Source organism: Pezoporus wallicus, unplaced genomic scaffold, assembly GCF_028554395.1.
Source record: "Pezoporus wallicus isolate ANWC-B61680 ecotype Strahan unplaced genomic scaffold, APGP_CSIRO_Pwel_v1 contig_6484, whole genome shotgun sequence".
In the NCBI taxonomy this organism is placed as follows: Eukaryota; Metazoa; Chordata; class Aves; order Psittaciformes; family Psittacidae; genus Pezoporus; species Pezoporus wallicus.
The window spans coordinates 2,829,396-2,851,040 of NW_026638903.1; the positions used below are offsets into that span (position 1 = coordinate 2,829,396).

General features: G+C 41.8%; 2 protein-coding genes across 4 annotated transcripts in view; both read left to right on the plus strand.

Moving 5' to 3' along the window:
* Positions 1-11,085, plus strand: GPR161 (G protein-coupled receptor 161). 3 transcript variants are annotated; one of them, XR_008972622.1, is made up of 8 exons: positions 1-395; positions 1,364-1,397; positions 1,605-2,112; positions 2,614-3,338; positions 4,920-5,024; positions 7,613-7,744; positions 8,443-8,770; positions 10,695-11,085. XR_008972622.1 is itself a non-coding variant. In XM_057413133.1 (7 exons), exons 3-7 carry the CDS (start codon positions 1,673-1,675, stop codon positions 8,688-8,690), a joined length of 1,650 nt encoding a protein of 549 aa, XP_057269116.1. In that variant the 5' UTR covers positions 1-395; positions 1,364-1,397; positions 1,605-1,672; the 3' UTR covers positions 8,691-10,226. The 3 variants fall into 3 exon arrangements, 2 of the variants coding, with proteins under 2 accessions (XP_057269116.1, XP_057269117.1); XM_057413133.1 differs by lacking the exon at positions 10,695-11,085 and having other exon boundaries at positions 8,443-10,226; XM_057413134.1 differs by lacking the exon at positions 10,695-11,085 and having other exon boundaries at positions 7,613-7,732; positions 8,443-10,226.
* Positions 10,111-21,645, plus strand: part of TTF2 (transcription termination factor 2) — a 21,536-nt gene continuing 10,001 nt past the window's right edge. The window contains exons 1-14 of the mRNA XM_057413035.1: positions 10,111-10,137; positions 11,128-11,150; positions 11,870-11,936; positions 12,419-13,381; positions 13,469-13,580; positions 14,721-14,912; positions 15,141-15,298; positions 16,340-16,421; positions 16,722-16,832; positions 17,666-17,816; positions 18,500-18,605; positions 19,278-19,468; positions 20,003-20,156; positions 20,949-21,040. Coding sequence (XP_057269018.1) covers positions 10,111-10,137; positions 11,128-11,150; positions 11,870-11,936; positions 12,419-13,381; positions 13,469-13,580; positions 14,721-14,912; positions 15,141-15,298; positions 16,340-16,421; positions 16,722-16,832; positions 17,666-17,816; positions 18,500-18,605; positions 19,278-19,468; positions 20,003-20,156; positions 20,949-21,040 — 2,429 coding nt within the window. The remainder of the gene's footprint in view (positions 10,138-11,127; positions 11,151-11,869; positions 11,937-12,418; positions 13,382-13,468; positions 13,581-14,720; positions 14,913-15,140; positions 15,299-16,339; positions 16,422-16,721; positions 16,833-17,665; positions 17,817-18,499; positions 18,606-19,277; positions 19,469-20,002; positions 20,157-20,948; positions 21,041-21,645) is intronic.

Here is a 21,645-nt window from a genome sequence, read left to right on the forward strand (position 1 = left end):
TGACCTCTCCCGGAGGCCACCTTCTACCCTGAGGGTGTAGCAGGGCCGTGAGGGGACGGGAAGCCTCAGATGGCCCGGCGGGCGCTGGTGCAGGCAGCGGCCTTATCTCCTCAGGGGGTAGCCGCCTTTCCAAAACCTGCACTCGTCAGAAAGCGCTCGGAAGGCTCACAGAGGTGTGCGGGCACGTCTGGGGAGAAACGTGAGGAAAAGCACTTTTGCAAGAGTTGGCAGAGAGCTTCACTAGAGAAGAGCTAGGTTACGATTTACAAAGCACGGCCCAGTAATGTCTTTAATTATGTTCTTAGGAAAGCACAGATAAAAATGGGAAAAACGTGGCTCTCCCGCCTGACACTGCCGGCTAAGGCCACGGCAGCCGCGCGGACAGAAGCGTTTCTGTGAGTACTCCTGGCCTTTTGGGAGCTATGGATTGGCACAGAGTTAGCTGAGATAGCTTTGCCAAAATCTCTAGTTTCCAAAAAGAATGCTAATATCAACTTCACATTAATTGGTGAACTCTCCAGTTTTAGGGTTTGCATATCTGTTGGGGTTTTGGTGGTGCTTTTTCTTCAGTATGCTGGCCTGCAGGTGGGGGAAGGATTGAATGAAGTAGGTAGGAGTTGGAGGCAGCAGGGAGAGGGCTGCTGAGGAACTGGGAGAAAAAACGAAGGGTCACAAATGGAGGCTGTGAATCGGTGGGGTGGATATTAGCACTGAGAATTCGGAGGTTAAAGGTTGTCTCAAGAGGTGGACTGCAGCCTAATGCGAGGAAGTGTCTTTTGAGCTTCATAGAATCATAGAATAGTCTGGGCTGGAAGGGACTTCCAAAGTCATCTACTCCAACCCCCTGCAATGAGCTCAACTAGATCAGGTTGCCCAGAACCACATCCAGCCTGGCCTTGAATGTCTCCAGGGGTGGTGTACCCGCCACCTCTCTGGGCAGCCTGTGCCAGTATTTCACCACCCTCATTGTAAAGAATATGTACAGAAAAATGTCTTCATGTACAGAAAAGTAGTTTCCCCAGTCCTTTGGTACTGTCAGTAAAACAGAATCACCACTGTAGCTAAGGTGATTATAAACATGGAGAAGTGATGTTAGGAGACTGCGTACAATGGTCCCTGAGTTTTTGAATGTTATATAGCAACTGTTAAGAAAGAGTCAGCAGGATATGATTAGCTGAGTATCCACAGACCACCAGCAAATGCTGCATAGGCAAAATACAAGGTAACAAGCAGGATAAACAGGCAGAATTAAAAACAAAAAAACACAAACAAACCACAAACAAAACAAAACCCAACCAAACAAAAGTTACTTATTTTAAAGTGCGAATCAAAGACTGACAGTGACATTCCTGTTTCTTCACAGCCGAGATGAAGGGACTGAATGAGATGCACAACTAGTAAGTATGGTTTAGAAACAAGTAAGATACTTGGAAAATTTTAAAGTAAAATGTGCTGATTTTCTTCTTTGTCCCCCCACTTCTTGTCTTTCAGACAGCTTCTTCCATGTTCTAGGCTTGGTACTGTCACTGACCTCTTTGGTGTACCCATAAGCAATTTTCTTCCCCTTCACTTTCCCATCTAAAATGGTTTCCTGCATTCTACAGGTAAATTTAATTAACACAGGCAAAAGGGCCTCCAGTCTTTGGAGAGAATTTGAAGAAGTCTTGACTGAATGTTTCTGAGCGTTGTGCTGCTTCTAGCTGCTCAGCATGTCTTGGCTGATCCAACTCTGCATACTCTGACCATGAGCAGCAATTCTTCCCTCAGCAATGTGAAGGGCCTGAGGAATCTCACCTCGCAGGAAGACGGGGCAGTCAGAGTCACCGAGTCCATTGCTATAATCGTCATTGCTATTTTCATCTGCTTGGGCAACCTGGTGATTGTCATCACCCTGTATCGGAAGTCTTACCTTCTCACGTTGAGCAACAAGTTTGTATTCAGCCTGACCCTCTCCAACTTTCTGCTCTCTGTACTGGTGCTACCTTTTGTTGTCACCAGCTCCATCAGGCGAGAATGGATCTTCGGAGTTGTTTGGTGCAATTTCTCAGCACTGCTCTACATGCTGATCAGCTCAGCCAGCATGCTTACTCTTGGACTCATAGCTGTAGACCGGTAAGCACTCCTTTTCTGATGAATTGTAACGAGTTGCCTCATCATTCCATAGGGTGTTCATATCAGTGGATAATGCTGCGTACTGCTGTGGAGTCCTTTTTCCTTCAGCCCCTTGGGAAATTTTGATGCAGAACAGAAGAAAGTGGTGTCATCAATAATGCAGAATGCACACATGCCTTTAGAGGTTTTTAAAGCTATTGATTGTATAATAACATACTACTTGAGAAACAAGAAATAATGACTTTAAAAGTCCAGATTATACCCTCATGCACTCACATGTAGGGACAGATTTAATAGCTTCATGTGTGCCTTCAGCCAAGTTTTACAGTCTTGACTGCAATGATATGTATTTTTGCATGTAATTATTTTTTTAAACAGGCTCCCTGAACTCACTTCAGGGTTTGGAGAAAGGAGAGCTAGATATCAACATCATTAAAATATGTCCTTTTTTATTGTACATCTTTTGTGCTTCCATTGACTCTTTCTTTTCTTGTCCATCAGGTACTATGCTGTCCTGTACCCAATGATTTACCCAATGAAGATAACAGGCAACAGAGCAGTGGTAGCTCTTGTGTATGTGTGGCTACATTCCCTTATTGGCTGCCTCCCTCCACTTTTCGGTTGGTCATCTTTGGAGTTTGACCAGTTCAAGTGGATGTGTGTGGCAGCCTGGCATAAAGAGGCTGGATACACTGCCTTCTGGCAGATCTGGTGCGCATTGCTGCCTTTCATGGTCATGATGATCTGCTATGGATTCATATTCCGAGTGGCAAGGATTAAGGCCCGCAAAATCCACTGTGGTAGTGTCATCATTGTGGAGGAGGACTCCCAGAGGAATGGGAGGAAGAACTCCAACACTTCCACATCCTCTTCAGGCAGCAGAAGGAATACTTTCCAAGGGGTTGTCTACTCAGCCAACCAATGCAAAGCTTTCATAACCATCTTGGTTGTCATCGGTGCTTTTGTGATTACATGGGGGCCTTACATGGTAGTAATTACATCAGAAGCACTTTGGGGAAAGAATAGTATTTCCCCTGCCTTGGAGACATTAGCTACATGGTTGTCCTTTTCCAGTGCCATTTGCCATCCTCTAATTTATGGACTGTGGAACAAAACAGTACGCAAAGAACTACTAGGAATGTGTTTTGGGGATCGGTATTATCGTGAGACCTTTGTTCAGCGGCACAGAACATCAAGGTTATTCAGCATTTCCAACAGGATCACAGGTAAGATGCATGGCCACAAAAGACACTCTTCCTTAGTAGCAGTAAGAATAAGACTTAATGTCTGCGTGTGCATTTCCAACAGGATCACAGGTAAGATGCATGGCCACAAAAGACACTCTTCCTTAATACCAGTAAGATTAAGACTTAATGTCTGTGTGTGCCTGGCATGTTTCTGGGCTCTGTAAACAGTGAGATGTTTCTGGAGGTTTCAGCAGTCTTTTGTTCAGGTTGTTGTGGACACTTGAAAGGAGAATTTCTCTTTTTTTGTGGGAAATAACCTCTTTTTCCTACTAAAGTTTTCTCTGCCAGAGAAAACATAGTGGTGATAAAACCAGTTTATTTTCTTCTCAAACGTTTCTTCTCATATGTCTATCATTTTGTGTTACCCAGATTTGAGCACTACAATAACATATTTTGCAGCACTTGTTCTTCAGTTCCTGGCATTATGCTACAACTGTTTGAGATCTACTACAGTTTCACTGGTGCAACTATTTCTGTAAATTCAGTTTTTAGGCTTAATGGTTGTGAAGAAAAGATCATAAACAAAGTAAAACTATGTAAAAGAGTAAAACTATTTGATGTCTACCCAAGCTAGAGGCTGAGAGCTTCAGTTGGTCAGTTTACTGTTTTTAAAATAGCAATGCAACAGCATTCTGATTTTTTAATCATTTCCATGGTCCAGTTCAGGAGCTTCCAAAAATAGGACATCCTCATGCTTCTGCAGTTACTTAATTGGGAAGGAAGATCTAAAATACAGAAGGAAGAGGAGAGCACCAAGGCTCTGTTGTCTTTTCTGCAACCTGGGAGAGGCTCCCAGCTAAATGAAAGCTTTGCAGCTGCAACCACATCACAAGCTGCAGGTGCTTTGGCAAATCTGTATCCAGGAGATGCTATGGATGAATACATTGGGAACTGGGGTGGGGAGGGGGGGTGGTGTTTAAAAATGGGAAATTTCTTTCTTTTTCCAAGCAATAAGAAGTTGACAGCTTCAAGTTTATCAGGTGTGTTAGCTGAAAGCTGATAGGGTAAAAATAACAAACCAAACAACCCACAACCAAACCCACAACAAAATCTTGAAGTGGGATCCAAAGACAGCACCACTATAAGAATCCTGGAATCTCCTCCCTTTTTGTTTTGGGGTTTTGAAAGAAGCCAGGCATCTCAGTGCCCTGGCCTTGCTCATGAGCTTCCTGCCACTCTAATGGCCTGTCACAGCTGCTGATGGCTGCCAGGTTATTCTCTGTCTAGAAGGTGTATGGTAAATATCCCCATTTCTCTAAGTGCATATGCTCCCTGTTCAGCCTGTCTGGCTGATAAAACATGTGACTGCAAAAGGAGCTGGTGGGAGATCGTGCATGTAGAAAAGGAGACTTGCCATATGGGAAGACTACAAGGATACTTGAAAGCTACTGACTGGATTTCTGAGTTGGGAAATCCAGATGCTGTGCACTCTGGATGAGCAAGGTAAGTTTTATGTGATATAACAAATAAGGCAGTAGAGAGGGCATTACTAGAAGAGGTTTTTACTACAGCAGACACCTTAAACATTCACTGTATAACAAGAACAAGTCTCTCTTGCAGATTTGGGGCTATCTCCTCATCTCACTGCCCTCATGGCAGGTGGGCGGCCATTAGGAAACAGCAGCAGCACAGGAGACACAGGTTTCAGCTGCTCACAGGATTCAGGTAACTAAAAGTGTCTTGCTCTCTTGAGCAGAAGATTGCACTTGTACCTTGGCAGAACTCTTTAGGACAGTCTGTATTTAAACACACAGGTGTCTCTTGGTGGATGGATGACATGAAGCATCTGTTCCAGCTGTTACAACAAAACTGCTGCAGTTGCTTTTTTCCTTCCTTGCTCTCAATATATTTACTTGCAAAATACTGTTTAGTTTAAGGAATGATGACCCTTCCTGATAATGTGTCTTGGGAGCAGGACTGCTGTTTTCATGCTCTTCTCCTTTAGGTTTGATTGTTCTTCAGGGACTTTCCCTGTACCCATGGGGAACAGAGCAACAAAGTGCTGTAGAGAATGTGCTTCTCTGTTTCTTAGTTTGTGAGAGACCATGTCTTGGTCATCCTGCAATGTAAACATAAACACGTTGGGTGATGTCAGCTTATGATTTTGTTACTACTTAAGAACTCTCAACTGAAGGTGGTTTGGGAAAGGGGAAAGTTCTGCTGGTAATTTTCTATCCAGAACTGTAGCTAGATTTTTCTGGTAGTTAAATCAGCTACCTCTCCTTAACTGCACTGCTCTAGAGACACCAGAGGGTGACTATCTAACATTTGCTTGGTGCTAGAGGTTTGTTTCTTACTTTTGTAAAGGAAGTCTATGGAGCTGGGATTTTTTTTGGTAGTTGTTCTACATTGGTAGTTTTATGCCTATTGTAGGTATTCTGCAGATGTATATAAAGGAGAATAGCATCCTGGTAAACCTGTCTCAGTTAAGAGGATGTTGTGTTATCATCTTTTGAGGAATGGTACTGAACAGTTTAAACAAATGAGCAAACTAAATACACACTGAGTGCTGTTAGAAGTGCAACTACATTCCAGAGCCAGGGATTGTCAATGCAGTGATCCACTGTGAAATACTGTTTCACTGGATGCCTATACTGTGAGGAACTAAAGAGCAGAAAGAAGTCTTAGTCCCTCTTCAGTGCTGCCTGCTGCAGTACCTGATCCCGTGGCCTGTGTCTTCATCTGCTCTGGTAAACTTAAGCTGAGCTTTTCATGTTGTGAAAAAGAGATGAAGTAGTAGAGGACAAGAATCCAAGTAGTCCCAGCTATACACAAAACGTGATGTGAGACCCAAGTTTTAATTGCTGTAAATGCTGCCTTAAGTTCTATTACTCAAAGGACAATGATCCACCCTGTAAGAACAAGAGGCTAGTTTCTTCACTACCCTCATTTGAAAAAAGTGTATTCAAGTAGTGCATTTGAAAAAAAACGCACTAGAATTCTGTTCCATGAGAAAAAGTATCTTTCTTCCTAGTGCCACCCTTCCAGTGCACACAATATTGCTAAGGAGGATCCGGTACGCTTGAAGATCTGTAAGAGTCTGCTGTTTTCAGCAGATAGCCTTAAATCCAGCTGATCCACAGAACAGCAGAGGAGGCTGTTAGCTTATCTGGGATTGTGTATTAGGGCAGCAGCTCATTTTTGTTTGCTGGAGGTAGAAGTGACATAACACTAGAGTTTATCGCTTTGCTATATCGCAGTGAATTGTCAGCAAAGAGCAGACTTATGGAGCAGTATGTTGTCTAGAGGTACACCCCCAGTTATGTCTTTCACTTTCTGTACTATGGGTACTGGAACACCTCCTTTGTGCAAAAAATACGTTTGGGGATCAAAAGCAGTCAAGTGGGTGAAGAGAGATGGGAAGCCACCTTCTGGAAGAGTTCTAAAAGTTGTGAAAGCTTTTTGTCCTAGGCCTGTTGTCACATCAGAGGAGTAAATGGACTTCCCTGAGGACTGCTCACCCAGCACTGTCCTGGCATCTCCCCATAGTGCTTGTTTCGCTTCTCCTGTACACACCAGAGACCAGCATTGCAAGGGAAGTCTGAGCTGCAGTCTTGCCCTTTGTGTAGAAGCATTGCAGAGATGGCAAGATTAATTTCCTTGTACTTGTAAACACTATTTTATATTGGAAAGGTGCAAAACAAATGTAGGGTGATGAAATTAAAAAAGCCAAAAAACTCCTCAACTGGAAAAAAAAGACAACTCATTAGACAAAAATCATTCCCAACCAGCAAGAGATTTTTTTCCCCATTAAAATATACTTCAGGAAAGTAAAAACACTTTTTTTACTTTTAGATACAGACTGAATTGAACAGAAAAATTCTCCCATTCAGATTTCCATCCAGGTCTGATGACAAGCCTGACATTTGGCAGCTATGGTTGTTTGCCTCACAGGTAGCCAGTGTTAGTCTCTTGTCTTCATCAGGGGGAAGTTGCCCTCATCTTTATCTTTCATTTTCTGAAGGTAAGGTTGCACCTTTGTTGGCTGTCCTATTGACATTATAAGCTCTTCAGCTGAACATTTAGAGGAACTGCTTGAGGTTTTAGATAGCTAATGATAAAAGATTTCCAAATAGTTCGAGTGACCTCATTTTTTTTTGTGCAGTGTTTATTTCAAGCTGAAATTTACTCGCAAATGCTGGGTTTAGACATCTTTTGAAGGAGCTGCTATTAACAGGAAGGTTTTTGCCACCACATAAATATTGTATCCCAGCATTACTCTGTTTTGCTTGAGAACTCTTGCTTTGTTTCAGGAACAGAGACAATGCTTCTTGAAGATTATAGCTCAGATAGCACTCAAGCCTCACACTGTGTCTGTCCTCCTCGAAGGAGGAGTTCAGTGACGTTTGAAGATGAAGTAGAGCAAATTAAAGGTGGGTTTAGGGGTAAGTATGGAAATGCTCATTATCAACTATATAATGTGCTCAGGAAGCCTCCCAGAAACTTTTAATTACATTTGACCACTGTTTACGTGGCAGACCTGACCATTCATGCAGGTACAACAGAAAGTAAGATTAGTCTCTTCCAGTTCTCAAGAAGCGACAAGGACAAAAGTTAGAAACTGGCATTCCCTGCATACGTATCATTTATGTTGCACAGCAGAATCTTCTCTGCAACTCCACTCATCTGGTGTTTGTTGCATCTGGTTCTGCATTTCCCAAGGAATACATTTTCTTGTCCTCATACTTTGATTCCATTATCCAGATGTTTCTCATTTGTTGCCTCCTCTGAACTTTGTCATTCACAGACTTGAAATTCTTCCATCTACAGACTTTAAATGGTCTGAATATAATTCCACTTTCATTTACCTTTTTTTTACTTCACTTACTTTTGAGTGTGTTTCTCAGCAGATCTGGGCTAAAATAAGATGAACCAATTCACTTATGTTTAGTTAACTTACTTGATTCTGTGCTAGCAAAGTTGCTGGAATCATATGTAAAGTATTGTACATGTAAAGTATTTTCAGAGGGCGTGATGATACTTTGACAAAAGGATTAACAGTCTTCAAGCAATTGCACAGCCATGTTGATCCTCTTTGTTTTCTGATATATTGTTTGCTTGTTTTTTTTTTTTCCCCCCCCAGAATCTGCGAAGAATTCTGTTCTTCATGTAAAAGCTGAAGTCCATAAATCCCTGGACAGTTACGCATCCAGTTTAGCAAGAGCTATTGAAGCTGATGTGAAGATCAGCTTGTTTGGGGAAGATGCTTTACCAGGAGCTCTGTTCCCTGCCCGGACTCTGCCAGGAAGCACTGTGAACACACGGCGTGGCGTCCGGCCCCATGCTAGCCAGAGACTTAAGTTGCAGAGCATCGATGAAGGGACTATTTGACAGGAGCACTGGCGTATGAAACCTGAAAGAAACCACTAAGCGGGACCTACTACAGCTGTTGGTGTTTCAACAGAACCAGGGTATCTTCTCAGGATGTTTTTCAGTGTTTTCTCAACACTTGAACAATTCTGGTACTTGCATCAGCATTTTACAGCAGTGTTTGTTTACTGTTTAGGGTGCTATTGACTCTTGTGCCATGTCTTAAATGTATCACGCAGTGTGTAGGAATGCAGAGTTTGATTTTATCGACCTGATCATTAGTCTGTTGAATCTTGGGTCCATTATCGGCCAAAGCTTTAGGAATGAAAAATGGAAATGTATGTGCAGTGCTTAATTCATTATTACATAGATCCTTTTCTGTACCCCAAGGTAATCAGTTTATACTCGATAGCTGTAGTGCTCTGATAGGGAGCTTGTTCATTGGATACTATGCCTTACTGTCACAGACTCCCAAATGAGCAGCATGGCCTTTATTAAGGGCAAAACCTGAACTTTTCAGAGAGCTCATGCAAGTTACGGTGTTTCTTACCCTTGCTAGCGCATATCTCTGGCTGTTCATCAGAACACTAGATCTGAAAGTGTACTATGTGTTGCCTCTGCCTTATGTGACAGCAGCTGCTTTAGATGTAGTAGGTGGGAGCAGACTTGTGCTAGAAATACCGCAGAGATGGTATTTGAGGAAATCATCAATGCAGAGTTCTTAGTTTCCCTGAGAACTTCACTTCTCTGGTTTTGCTTTTACTAAAAGGGCACTCTATGGCTGTGATAAGCTTGACAGAATACAAATAATGTATTACCACTTCATATCCAGCATTCATCTTTTCCAGAGACAGAAGTTCTATGAGGGTTTTTTGCTTTTTTTTTTTTTTTCAATCGTGAGGGAATGTAGTGTTTAAGCTATAGGTACTTCAGTGCATCTATTTCTTGGAATATTCATGAATCTCTAAAATAGGAACATTTGGCACTTATATTGCACTTTGCATGTTCGTGAGCACTGTACAGACATGACCTTGCTAGGCCTTTGTGAGAGGGTTGATCAGCCCTGCTTGCCAAAGAAGGGAAACTGCAACAGTCAAGCTGCTGGCAACTAAACAGGCTGCAGAGGTGAAAAGGTTTGTTAGGAAAAGAGGGATGAGGTGGATCATACAAGGATGCCTAGCTTGAGGAATGTTTCTGTGCCTTCTTGGGCTAGCCCCTTCCTTACTTTGTGAGGGTTGCAGCCCTGCCCTACTGCTTATTTCAAAGAGAGAGAGACATAAATGAATAGGATAATTTCTTGGAGATGTCAGTAGCAAATAGACTTAAGGACCAAGGATTTCCATCTGTTTGCTCTGTGCCCATTCTCCCCCACCCCTCCACCTTTCCCCAGAAGTGGTGTGTCTGAGGTTTTGCAGTAGATGGTTTGGAAATCAGGGGCGGGATGTTTCCATCTGGGCAAAAACTGGATGTACACTTGTTAAATTACGGCTGTGTGTGATGCACTTGGAGGCAGAGAAGCAAACTGTTCTGGAGGCAGAGCCCCCGTACTGTACATAGACACCCTGTTGCCTGTGTTCCCAGCTTGGAAACATTTCAGCTCTGGACAAAGCAGCTTGACTTTATGAACTAGCCTGAATCCTATTACATCGCCATGTAAGATACAGCTGCATGCTTAAAATTCAGTACATGGTTCGCTGATTAAGAACAGGCTGTTACAGCAAGAACACTTGAGCACCAGTAAAATGGCTCTTTGCCTAACACAGGAATGAAACTACTAATAATAGCGAGGTCCTCACTCCTGAACTTTTCGCTTCTAGTGCGTTGGATAAATTGGCACCTGTGGGCACTCATCTAAGAAAAGAAACCAAAAAATCCCGTTATTTAATTGAAAATGCCCTGCACTGAGATCATTATTGCTGTCATTAACATTACAGTCACTGTTGCTCAAAGTACTTGGTACTCCTTATCTGTGCACTTGCATCAGGTGGCTGGAAGAATTTTACCTGCATCCCATTTATTTCCTAGGCCTGCTTTAAAACAAGCTGAGCAAACCTGAGTATTTCTGAATGTAGGAAGAGCACATCTGAGTACCTGTGCACGTGGGGAAGCCAGTGGTAGCCCCAGAATAATGTGGTTTAGGAGGAAAAATGCCAAGGCTTGTGCGAAAGCACAAAGTTGTATTTTGTTAGAAGCTTGGTTTTTTACAGAGGTACTGAGTCAAATTCAGCTGAAGCTGTGCCAGTTTACACCGTGGCTGAATTTGGCTGTCCCTGTTAATATCACTGACCCCTTACTTAGTGTAAATGTTAATATTTTTGTACATGCATTACAAACTTTCCCTAATTCTGTTACTACCACAGTCGCTATCGCACTTGAATTGTCACTGACAAAAGCAGTAAGTAAGAAATACACACATTTTGTAAACATGTATTTCCCATCTTAAACACAACGCGTTCAGGTTCAGGACACGGATGAACACCAGTAAGTTCTTCTGAGTGGAAACAAGGGTTTGTTGTACTGGTTTGAGCATCTGGACTTGTTTGATGGGGCTGACTTGCAGTTTCCTTCTAAAATTGAATAGGCTCATCGAGCCTTGAGGCCTTCACTTAGCATGTTTCAAAATGTTTGCTATTTTTTTAGCAACTATATTCAGTGGTATAAGTGATCAGATGTGTTTGTTTTTAACAGAATTGAACGTGTTGGTGTGGTTGCGTTCATCCAAGATTCATGACGATTACATCAAATTCACCGATTTTAATTCTGACAAAGTTCTTGCATTTAACTGGCAGTCCTGTTCCAAAGTATTCCTGTTCCTGAGGTGCTTTAAGATGAGGTGGCCTGGGTAGTGTAACTAAAGGAACAGTTGTTTCATTACACCTTGAAATCATAGGGCACTTCTGAGGCTCTGAGCATAGGCAATATTTTTGCCTATTTTGCTATTGGATTTTTTTTTATTGCTAAAATTAAAACCAAACGACCCAAACCCCTAAAAATTCTTAGGGTCCCAAGCCAGAGGACAATGCTTCTGTAAAAAGCCTTTTGGTGAGTGTTTATAGGCTTTTGCTATAGAGAAGTCTGAATGTAAAGTGCAGATCAGGAGGATTTGTCTGGGATGGTTTTGGTGCAAAGTACTTTAAAAAAAAACACTTACAGTTCTTTACTGGCTCCTGCAGTTCAAATTTTGTTTTATTCTTTAGCAGGTTGTTTTACCGATGCCTTAAAAGTAAGTTGAGTGGGAAGAAGTGGTGTGGAAGCATCCCATGGAAGGTATGAATGTTTCTTCTGTATTATAGTATCAGCTTATTCCAGCGTGACTTTTCATTCTGTATACTGTAATAACCTCTGAGACTACATAGAGGAAGAGACTGTATTTTCTAGCTGAATAGTGCATCACCTGCTGTCCTCTAGATGAGACTTCTCTTACTCCTCAATTGTGTGAAGTGTTCTCCAGTCTTAACCCCTTTGGGTTTGATCTTTGGCTGTCCTCTTTTTTTGAGGATGATGCTGTTGAGACTTTGTCCTGCAAAACACAGAATGGCAACGAAATGGTTCTACAAAACATGGAAATGGCAAAGAAAGCAGAAAACCAGTATTTTTGTTTTGGTTTCCTTGTAAAATGTTTATCCTGATCTTGTTAACATGATAGAAAGGAAGATGTTTGTAAAGTCTTGCTTGAGATGATTAGGTTGTGCGTATAGTTAGCAGGATTTAATAATTTGCATGTTAGCGTTTACTTTTATATATTGCAGGATTCAAAAGCTACCACAGTGTCAAAAGCCTTAGAATCCCACCCCAGCACAGCAGCTCTCTTCAATCCCAGTGGGCACAGAAATCCCTTCAAAGTGATACACAAGAATTGTGAACCATCATCTTGCAAACAAATGAAGCAAGGAAACAGAGAGGGAAGTAAAGCAAATGGAGGAAAAGCAGAGAAAGAGAGTGTGCTGGTGTCACATAAAGAAAAGAAGTCAACCTCTGATTTCTCCATAGAGAAAGAACCTGTAGAAGGGCTGAAAACTGAGAAGAAGCAGGCCAAGGGAAACAGGAGTGATCCAGAACTTAAGGAGAGCACAGTGTCTGAACCTAAACTTGATCTCCCTGATACTTTGAAAGGGAAAAACACGCTTTTGGAGGAAGAGAAATATGATGGTGGTGGCAGGGAATCCAAGAAATCTTCAGAGTGTGTGGAGAAAGAGCCAGGCGGGATATCAAAGCCCCTTCCACCAAGTCTTGGAAAGCAAAGCACAACCACCAAACCTCCAGAGGAGGAGCATCTTCAAGAAAAAAGCTTAAAAAGCTGTGAGGATAAGGAAACCAGAGAGAAAGAATATGTTAGTTGGAAGAAAGGAGAAATGAAACTGATGTCTACAGGTGTGATTTCTCCAGCAGTGCCACAACTGGCATTGCAACATGCTGCCCTCAAGGCAGGAGCAGAGGCATTGCTGCCCAAGGCACAGGTCAGGCCAGGACTGGGACAGCCTGCTGATGAAGTCTCTGGTAGTGACAGTGATAATGTAGAATTTGTTTTCTCCTCATTAGGTAAAAGTAAGCCTGAAAAATCAGTTGAGGGTTTGCAGTCAAGAGAGATTCCTTCAGAAAAATCAGGAAAGAGTATACAGGGGACATCTTTGCCAGGAGCTGCAGCATCTCATCATGTGGAAGACCCTAAAGCTCTTCACAACCACCTTGTAGTCCAGCTGAAGCAGAAGAAGGTAATTTATTGCACCTGTTATTCTGACCTGATTGTTCTCTGTTGGCAGAAAGCACACTCAGCTTTTGGATTCTTCTGTGTTTTGCAGAGTACGTTGGCTACAGTGAACATTCAGCTGCTGCCAGATAAAGGGGAACGGTTACTAAAGCAAGTGCAGGATTTGGAAGCTGCGCTTAGTGCTCTTAATGTTTCGCTAGCAGGTACTACTGGAAATTAGGGCTAAATTTATGCTTTTTTTTTTTTTTTCCCCCAGAACCTTGCAAAACACTTATTATTAATATATATTATTAATATAGTTGTTATTGGCTTGTGCTCTATATAAAGTTTATATGTTGAGATTCACTGAAGGTGAGAAGTGTTAGTTGCAAAGTGTGTGTCTGGGAGAGGATGAATGGAACAACTTAGGCCTTTCCCCTGAAGGGTGATGGCTTCCCAGAAGAGTTTCCTTCCATAGTTAAGATCCAGGGCTAGTTCTTTTTCTACCTTTGGCTACATGATTGTGGCAGATGTCCCTCTGAGAACTTGCCAGTGAAGTGTTAACTTCCTCTTTGTTGCAGAGTGAAACAATGCTGGTTGTGCATGTTTTGGCTGCTGTGTCTGAATGTTTCAGATACAAGATAGCAGCTTCCAGTATGCCATTCCTATAAAGTGATTTCCCAATTCTATTAACTAGTATTAATCATCTGTGGAAGAAAGATATTTTGACCTGTATGATCACCTCAACAAGACAGTTACTTTGTGATCATAGTATCAATTGTGTTGATGAAAAGATACTTTGATAACTCTGGAAACTGAAGATCTCTAGCAAGGAAGCAGTAACTCGAGGGCCACCACACAGCAAGCAGTCCCAATGCCTTGTACCATATCTTTTTTTAAGCAAGACAGACTTTTCCAGGAAGGAGATAAAAGCTCCTGAGTTCTTGGTCTGTTTATTCTTCTTGGATATTTTGAAAGGGTTTTTTGACCAAAACGTTGATGAGAAATACCTTTTAAAAACATCTAAGCCCTGTGGGAACAGCGTACAGAATTGACCTTGTGTTTCCACTAACCTGGTCACAGTTGCAAAGTTAACAGTGTCGGTATAAATCACACATTCAGGCTTGAGCAGAACTGCATTGCCTGCCATGTAGGAGCAGGCTAACAGTAGATAAGGCCTGGTAGTAGTTGCAATGGCTCGAGTGATATGATAACCTGCTACCCTGGTAAATCCATGGGACCACTTAATAATACTTTGCAAGCAGATTATTGGGGGGGGGGGGGAGGCAGTTCTCTGAGCTGTAACAGAAGGCTCCGAAGTCCATTGTGCAACCTTGCCAACCTGTGATTCCTCTCTTCTGAAGGGGAGAAAAGCACAAGCAGCAGCTGCTGTGAGGAATCTTTGCCTAACCCATTTGGCAGGCCAGGTGGTACAAAGTTGGTAACACCACTACCGCTCCAGAATCCTACAGCAAGGACCCCTTCAGGCTCACACGGTCACCCCTCTGCTGCTGCTGCTTTGGGTTCCAGTGAATATTACGGCCACAGTTTTGGAAGTAAGTACAGAAAGACTTTTTGATTAAAGAAAACACTGGTGAGAACTATTTCTAAAATAACCTGCAACTTGTGGATATGTGTGAGAGTACTAAACCTCTTCTGTTACTGTGAGCTGCGTACTGCCCACTGGGCACCTGTAGCCACTGAGGTCAATCTTGGAGATGAAAGATCTGTTTGGGAAGCTAGCTGTGTAAACACATCTCATGCGTAATACTGTATCTTTACAGTGAACTCTGGTATGCAAAATCTGTATGGAGGAATAATGACAGAAGCCCGAATCAGGACTGTACACGGTGCCATAAGTGAAGCTGTTAATCATCTTCACAGATCTTTAGAATCTTGTCCAGAAAATCAGACAGTAGCTGAAGATCCCTCTGGATTGAAGGTAAATTGGCATGGATGGATGATGTTAGGCTGATGAATGAGGTGCAACATCTGAGTGATATCCTAGAGCATCCTGCCCTTTAGCACTTTGAAGCACTTTGCAGTTTTCATCGTGCTGGCAGGAGATGCTTTAATTACTTTCCATCTATGAGAATTGCACTGATGTTCTACCCTCTTGCTGTGGTTTTCTTCAGAGTATTTAGTGCTTGAATAGAGTAGTTGTGCTTCAGACAATACAACCAACTCACAACCATTTGTACATGACTGGCAGAACAGAGGCAGGCCTCTAATGAGGAACAGACTGAGAACCTTTTTATTGTTCTTTTCTCCAGTTAGGTGTCCCACTGAGCTATAAAAAGTCTTTTAAAAAAGTGTTGCAGGTGATTGAGTTCATGCAACCTAACAGATTACAGAGTTAGTCTGTTCTGTTCTTCAAAAAAGCAGTTTTTTATCAGTTGGTGGAGAACCCATAGTTTGAGGTTATGTGCAAGGTATTGGAAGGCACATATCTGTGCAAGATGGTGTGTGATGTATGTGTGTTGCGTCATTGTCAGATCCTCTTGAGACGTTTCCAGTACTGTGGAAGGCCATTTAATGTCTCGTGATGATAGTGTGCAGTCCTTCGTGCTTTGTTTTAAGAGTCAGTGTAGGTCTTGGACTCGGTGAGAAAGAAGTGTTCTCGATCCCTCTCCTTGACAGTGATGCCTGTTGTGAGCAAGGTAGGCTTGGGTGGATTTTCCACCTGAATGAGCTACCTTTACATGCTCTCGGAGCACTGTGAGGCAAGAGATTGGTTTGCGTATAAAGTACTAGCAAGGCTGACCTATAGTACTGCTGACCATAGCAGTAGGTCAGCATACATGTCTTACCCAAGATAAACAACTCCTAAGATATCCCTGTCCATGTGGGAGAGGAACACGTAGGCAAACTCCGTTTAGTAAGACTGTAGTAGGACAGTTCAGCTGGATAATTTGGTACAGGACACAGAAGGGTCTGAACTCTGCAAGTTGTTTTCTTCAGTTCCTCTGTCTTGCCTTCTCAGGTTCCACTGCTTCTGCATCAAAAACAGGCGCTTGCATGGCTACTCTGGAGAGAAAGTCAGAGGCCATGTGGAGGAATTCTGGGTAAGCACTGAACAGGAAAGTGGATTTTGGGAGGCAGATTTATGGCAAAAACAGTTTGGCACATAACTTACTTGGAGACCAATAACTAGTTATTTTGCCAGTATGTTGAAAGAGCTTGTTTTAATGTGCCCTTTGACTGATTACTGCTATTAATCCATTCCAAAATGATACCCTGTGTATGTCGTATGTATATTTTAATTTCCTGAGTTCCAGTATGTTGCGGTATTTACTTCATTGTAGATCTGAGCTAGGGGGACTCATTTTTGCAGGTCATCACAATTTCTCTGTGTCTTTTTCTAGCGGATGACATGGGCCTGGGGAAGACTCTAACAATGATTGCTCTCATTCTGACCCAGAAGCAGCTGAAGACAGAGAAAAGAGAGAAGTTAGAAATATGGCTATCCAAAAATGGTACAGAATTTTTTCCACCATATAGTACACACTTTAGGCATTTCAAATGGCACTGAATCATGAAGTATTATAGGTTAAGGATTACCTGTGTTCAGTTCACTTCTGTAGGAAAATTCTATGGAGCTTCATGTTTACTGCACTCTCTTGAAAGGCCTTTCTCTTGATCAGTCATTTGTTCTTCCCTTGGATGTGTAGGATTTCCCAGCTCATTAACACCCCAAACAATATAAAGCATTTTTTAATCAGTTTCCTGAACCATAGCTTTTTCAACACATGTATATTTTTTGTGGGGACTTAAATTAGTTACTGCTCACTTCCCTGTGACTGATTCCACCCAGTCCCCCCATAATATTATTTTTGTCTTGTCTGTAGAGATAAGGGATGTGAGAGTTTTTAAAGAGTATTGTTTCTGTGTTCACAACCTGTTAGTGTCTCCATCCTTCTGAAACTGGTTGGACTACTTTTTCATATCTTGCCACAGTTTACTCACTGTGTGTTTGGTTTTCATGTATGGCTCAAACCAGTAACATCTCAGTCTTCTAGGTCAGGAAAGAAGACTTTATTTGCTACTATATTCTCAGGAGAGATCAGGGTTAGTTCCTGAATTCTAACCTTTCAGCTTATCCAAAGGAGGTGGACAGATACTCTGGACCACAAGCGATGCATTAGTGTTTTAAGTAGAGTTTTTTCCACCCGGAACCAACAGTTCCCAAGAATGAACTGTAGAGATGTCTGCTACACAGACTGTAGTCACAGGAAAAGTGGACCAATCTTCTTAATTGTTGTAGTCTAATGTGAAGACATTGAAACCTGTCTGCAATATTTCCCTGCAGATTCCACTGTTATCCCTTCCTCCAGCACTTTAATAATTTGTCCTTCATCCTTGATCCATCACTGGAAGAAAGAGATTGACAAGCGTGTGGGCTTTGGCAAACTGAGGGTCTATTTGTACCATGGGCCAAACAGAGATAAACATGCTGAGGTGTAAGTGCTAAACCGTAAATATGACCAAGGATAATGCTACTTTAGCAAGAGATTGTCTAGATTGAAGTTGAAATTTGGTGGCTGTAGAATGATGAAAGAATCTGATGTAGAGGATCCACAAGGTCAGGCTGATGTCTGCTGTCAAGGTGTATATAGCAAAACCATTATGGCCTGTACCCATTCTGAGTTTTTCTGGTGCAGGCTATTGCTGTTCCTGATAAGAAAGAGAGAGAGCAAAATAAAAAGTGTACATTCTCTAAAACATCTCTTGCTTGCAGAGATTGTCTGTGGCAGTTTCTTCCATGCTTGTGCTTTATGGGTGTACTTTTTTAAATTATCAGCTTAATGTATAAATCAGAAAATTTTCTATACCACTTTAGGCCATGCTGAACAGTATTTCTAGGTGCCAGATGCCAAGTGGCTTCTTTTCCTGTGGTGTGCATTCTGTGCCACTGGCTTTTACTGTCTTCTTGAGCTTGCTGTGCCTACCTCTGGTACGCATAAAATGGGGACAGTGTATCTTTTCTGTTGATTGCCATGAAACTCAGTTTTCTGTGGAACTCTACATTTCAGCTGTTGTACAACTGGGTTGTTCTTAAACCTTCAGTATGCATTTTTGTCTGTCTTGTAAAATGAATTCCTCATTTGTTCTTGCTCCTTCTTACTACTTTCCCTTTATGCAGGCTCTCTGGATATGATGTCGTTGTCACAACCTACAGCCTTCTCTCTAAAGAGGTCCCCACGAGCAAAGAAGAGGGGGAGGTCCCTGCAGAGGACTATGATGTGACGGTGAGAAGCCATACTGCTGATAAGAGGATTGCCTTAATGTTTTGTTCTGAAGTGTTGCATATGCCTTATGTATTCTACAGTGAGCAGGTTGAATTTGTTTTTTTCCATGAGTCCCCTGTTGAGTTTGCACAATAAAAATTAAGTGGTGAGAGGAAGTGCTATGAAGGGCAGAAAAACAATAAACCTGTTGTGTAGTAACATACGCTATATTGAATATAGGTGAAATGACTTAAAAGTCATTTTAGGAGTTTCACCTTGAGGTGAGGCTGAAGGAACTCTCGACACATGTTCTGTGTTCTTTGCTGCTTGAAGCACTAACATCACTTTAAACTACCAGAAACCTGCCACACTCAGGATCTGGGTTCAGTCTGAAATGCCTCTTGGGAAGAAAGAGGTGATACAATATTAAAACCAAGAAAACCAGCAAAGATCAGAAATTGTTATCAAGCACAGGCAAACATGTTATATTCTTCAGTTTATGAACATTCATGGAAGCTTTGAAGAGATGATTTTTTTTGAAAGCATATCTTACATGACAGTAAGAGCTCAAGATTATTGCTGCCTAACATTAGGAAAAGGCTTCTTGCTGGAAAAATAGGTTTGTTTGTGGCTGCTTAGAGAGCCTAGCAAGGTTATTGCTCTGGGTTATAAATAGTCTGCTTTTTCTTTCAGAGTGAGTCATCTCCCTCTTCCCCTCTGCTCAGGGTAGCTTGGGCTCGAGTTATATTGGATGAAGCTCACAATATTAAAAACCCGAAGATTCAAACTTCTATAGCTGTCTGCAAACTGAGAGCCAGTGCCAGATGGGCTGTCACTGGGACGCCAATACAGAACAACTTACTGGACATGTACTCTCTCCTGAGGTGAGCTGGCTGCACGTGAACACATGGACAGGGCTCCAATTCCAGTAATTCTTTGCTGATGAAGTGCTGAAATTGTTCTAAGTTTGAGAGGTTTCTAAGATGTGGGGTAGTGAGACTAGTTATATTAACAGAAATTTTGTGCAAAAAACTTTCTTCCTACCAGGCAGTGGGATTAGGTGGGTGGGGGGAGGGGAAAGAGGGTGGAAGTGAGGAAGCAACTGCATGGTTCCGAGTTACTGGCTGGGCTTAAGCCACAACATAATACACACTTCGTTTGGTGATGATGTTTGAGACGTAATGAGTGAAGAAGTGACGGGTACATAATTGGAAAAATGCTTTCACAGTGTTAGTGATGGTAAGATTTTTGAGCGAGCAAGGTGTCAATGCCATTACAGCAGAAGTGTTATTTGCTGCTCCTAGCAGTTACATTTGGAAATGGTTTGTTTTGGATAGCAAAGAATTTTGTTCTGCTCACTCAAGAGTAGCTGAAGAGCTCTTTCTCTTGGTATGAAGTCTACTTCCTTCCTGTCATAGGTTTCTACGTTGCTCTCCTTTTGATGAATACAAAGTGTGGAAATACCAGGTAGATAACAACACAAAGAAGGGAGGAGAGAGGCTAAGCCTCTTAACCAGGAGCCTCTTATTACGGAGAACTAAGTATCAGCTGGATTCAGCTGGCAAGCCGTTGGTAAGAACTTCACCCTCTACAACTAGACATTGTTCTCCTTGCAGCAGCCAGTTAGTTACTACATGCGTAAATTTGTTAATGGGTGGGTTTTCCTGTCCTACTCTGGTTTCACAGGAGTGCATGCCTGTGGAGTGCTAAAATCGCTTAATCCAGAAAGCAGGAATACACAGAATAATTTTAGTTACAAAATTATATAAATATGTGTAAATACACAGAAAGACCTTTTAGTTATAAATCACATGCAGACAAGAATATGTCAAGTAATTGCAGCAAGTAAATGTCCACTTAAGTGGAAAGTTAGTCTAGGTCTCTGAGCTAGCCTAGATCTCTAAGAATCAAAACTGCTGCATGTTAAATGGATCTGGTTTGTGCCAGGGCATTGGCTTTCTGCATTACGCTACAAATAGTCTGTTACACCAGTGACCTACTACTCAGTTTATCTGTAAGCCTTTAAATGGTGTAGTTTTGGTGTACTGTCTGATTCTGAATAGGGAACTATTTTTACAGTGCAATAAGTGAATCCCTCTCTGGTAGTTATGTGGCAGTCCATACTTAGTTGCTCATGCCTTTTGTTATCAGATGATTTAGAATAAAGTTTTTTATCTTGAGTATTAATTAGGCTACTTGGAGTTCTGTATCTATGTGGTGTCATAATTGAATTAATGCAAATACCTTTAATGAACAAACCTGTAATGAGACGCAGGATACTGTGTTAAATTGTGGAATTGTGTTTGTGATGCTGCGTAAGATTTCTGCACTATATACATATGACCCTGTGTATTTTTACCTCAGGTATCTCTGCCCCAGCGTAGCACACAGTTGCATCAGTTAAAACTTTCAGCAGAGGAGCAGTCTGTGTACAATGTGCTCTTTGCAAGATCCAGGTATGAATATGGGTAGAGATATGGTACTTTGTGGTTTTCTTTCTTCTGGTATGAGGAAATCAGAAAGAGAAATCTACTTCAGATGAGCTTTAGGACAAATTCCTGGTTTGGTTGGTTTTTTGGATTAGTTTTTTTTTCCCCTTGCTGAATATCTGTCAAGCATGTTTGAAAATATGTCACTTGTTCTGGTAAGAGTTGAAATTGATTTATTTATTTTCTCCCATATGCTCGTGCCTTGTATGAGCTTTGCAGTCTAGCCTTGAAACTGCAACAGTAATTATTAAATGATGATGTGCCAGTACTTGTGAAGGGGAGAATTTATCTTCTTTGCCCTGTGATATGCATGCAATCAGAAATTATGCTGGCCTTTCTAGATGGCTGTAATGCAAGCCATTGTCACTGCGTGTTTTCCTCGTGTCTCTCTCAACAGTATTGCTGTAAAAAGTCTTCCTTGCTTTTAAATACACATTTAAAGATGTCCCTTTGTTATGAAGAAAGTTACCCATTGAGCCCTGGCTCCTATTATATTTAAGGTATTCCAGTAAGCAGACTTGCTTCCTCTTGCAGTTTCCAAATGGATGTTGGTTTTGATTGTATTCAAATTA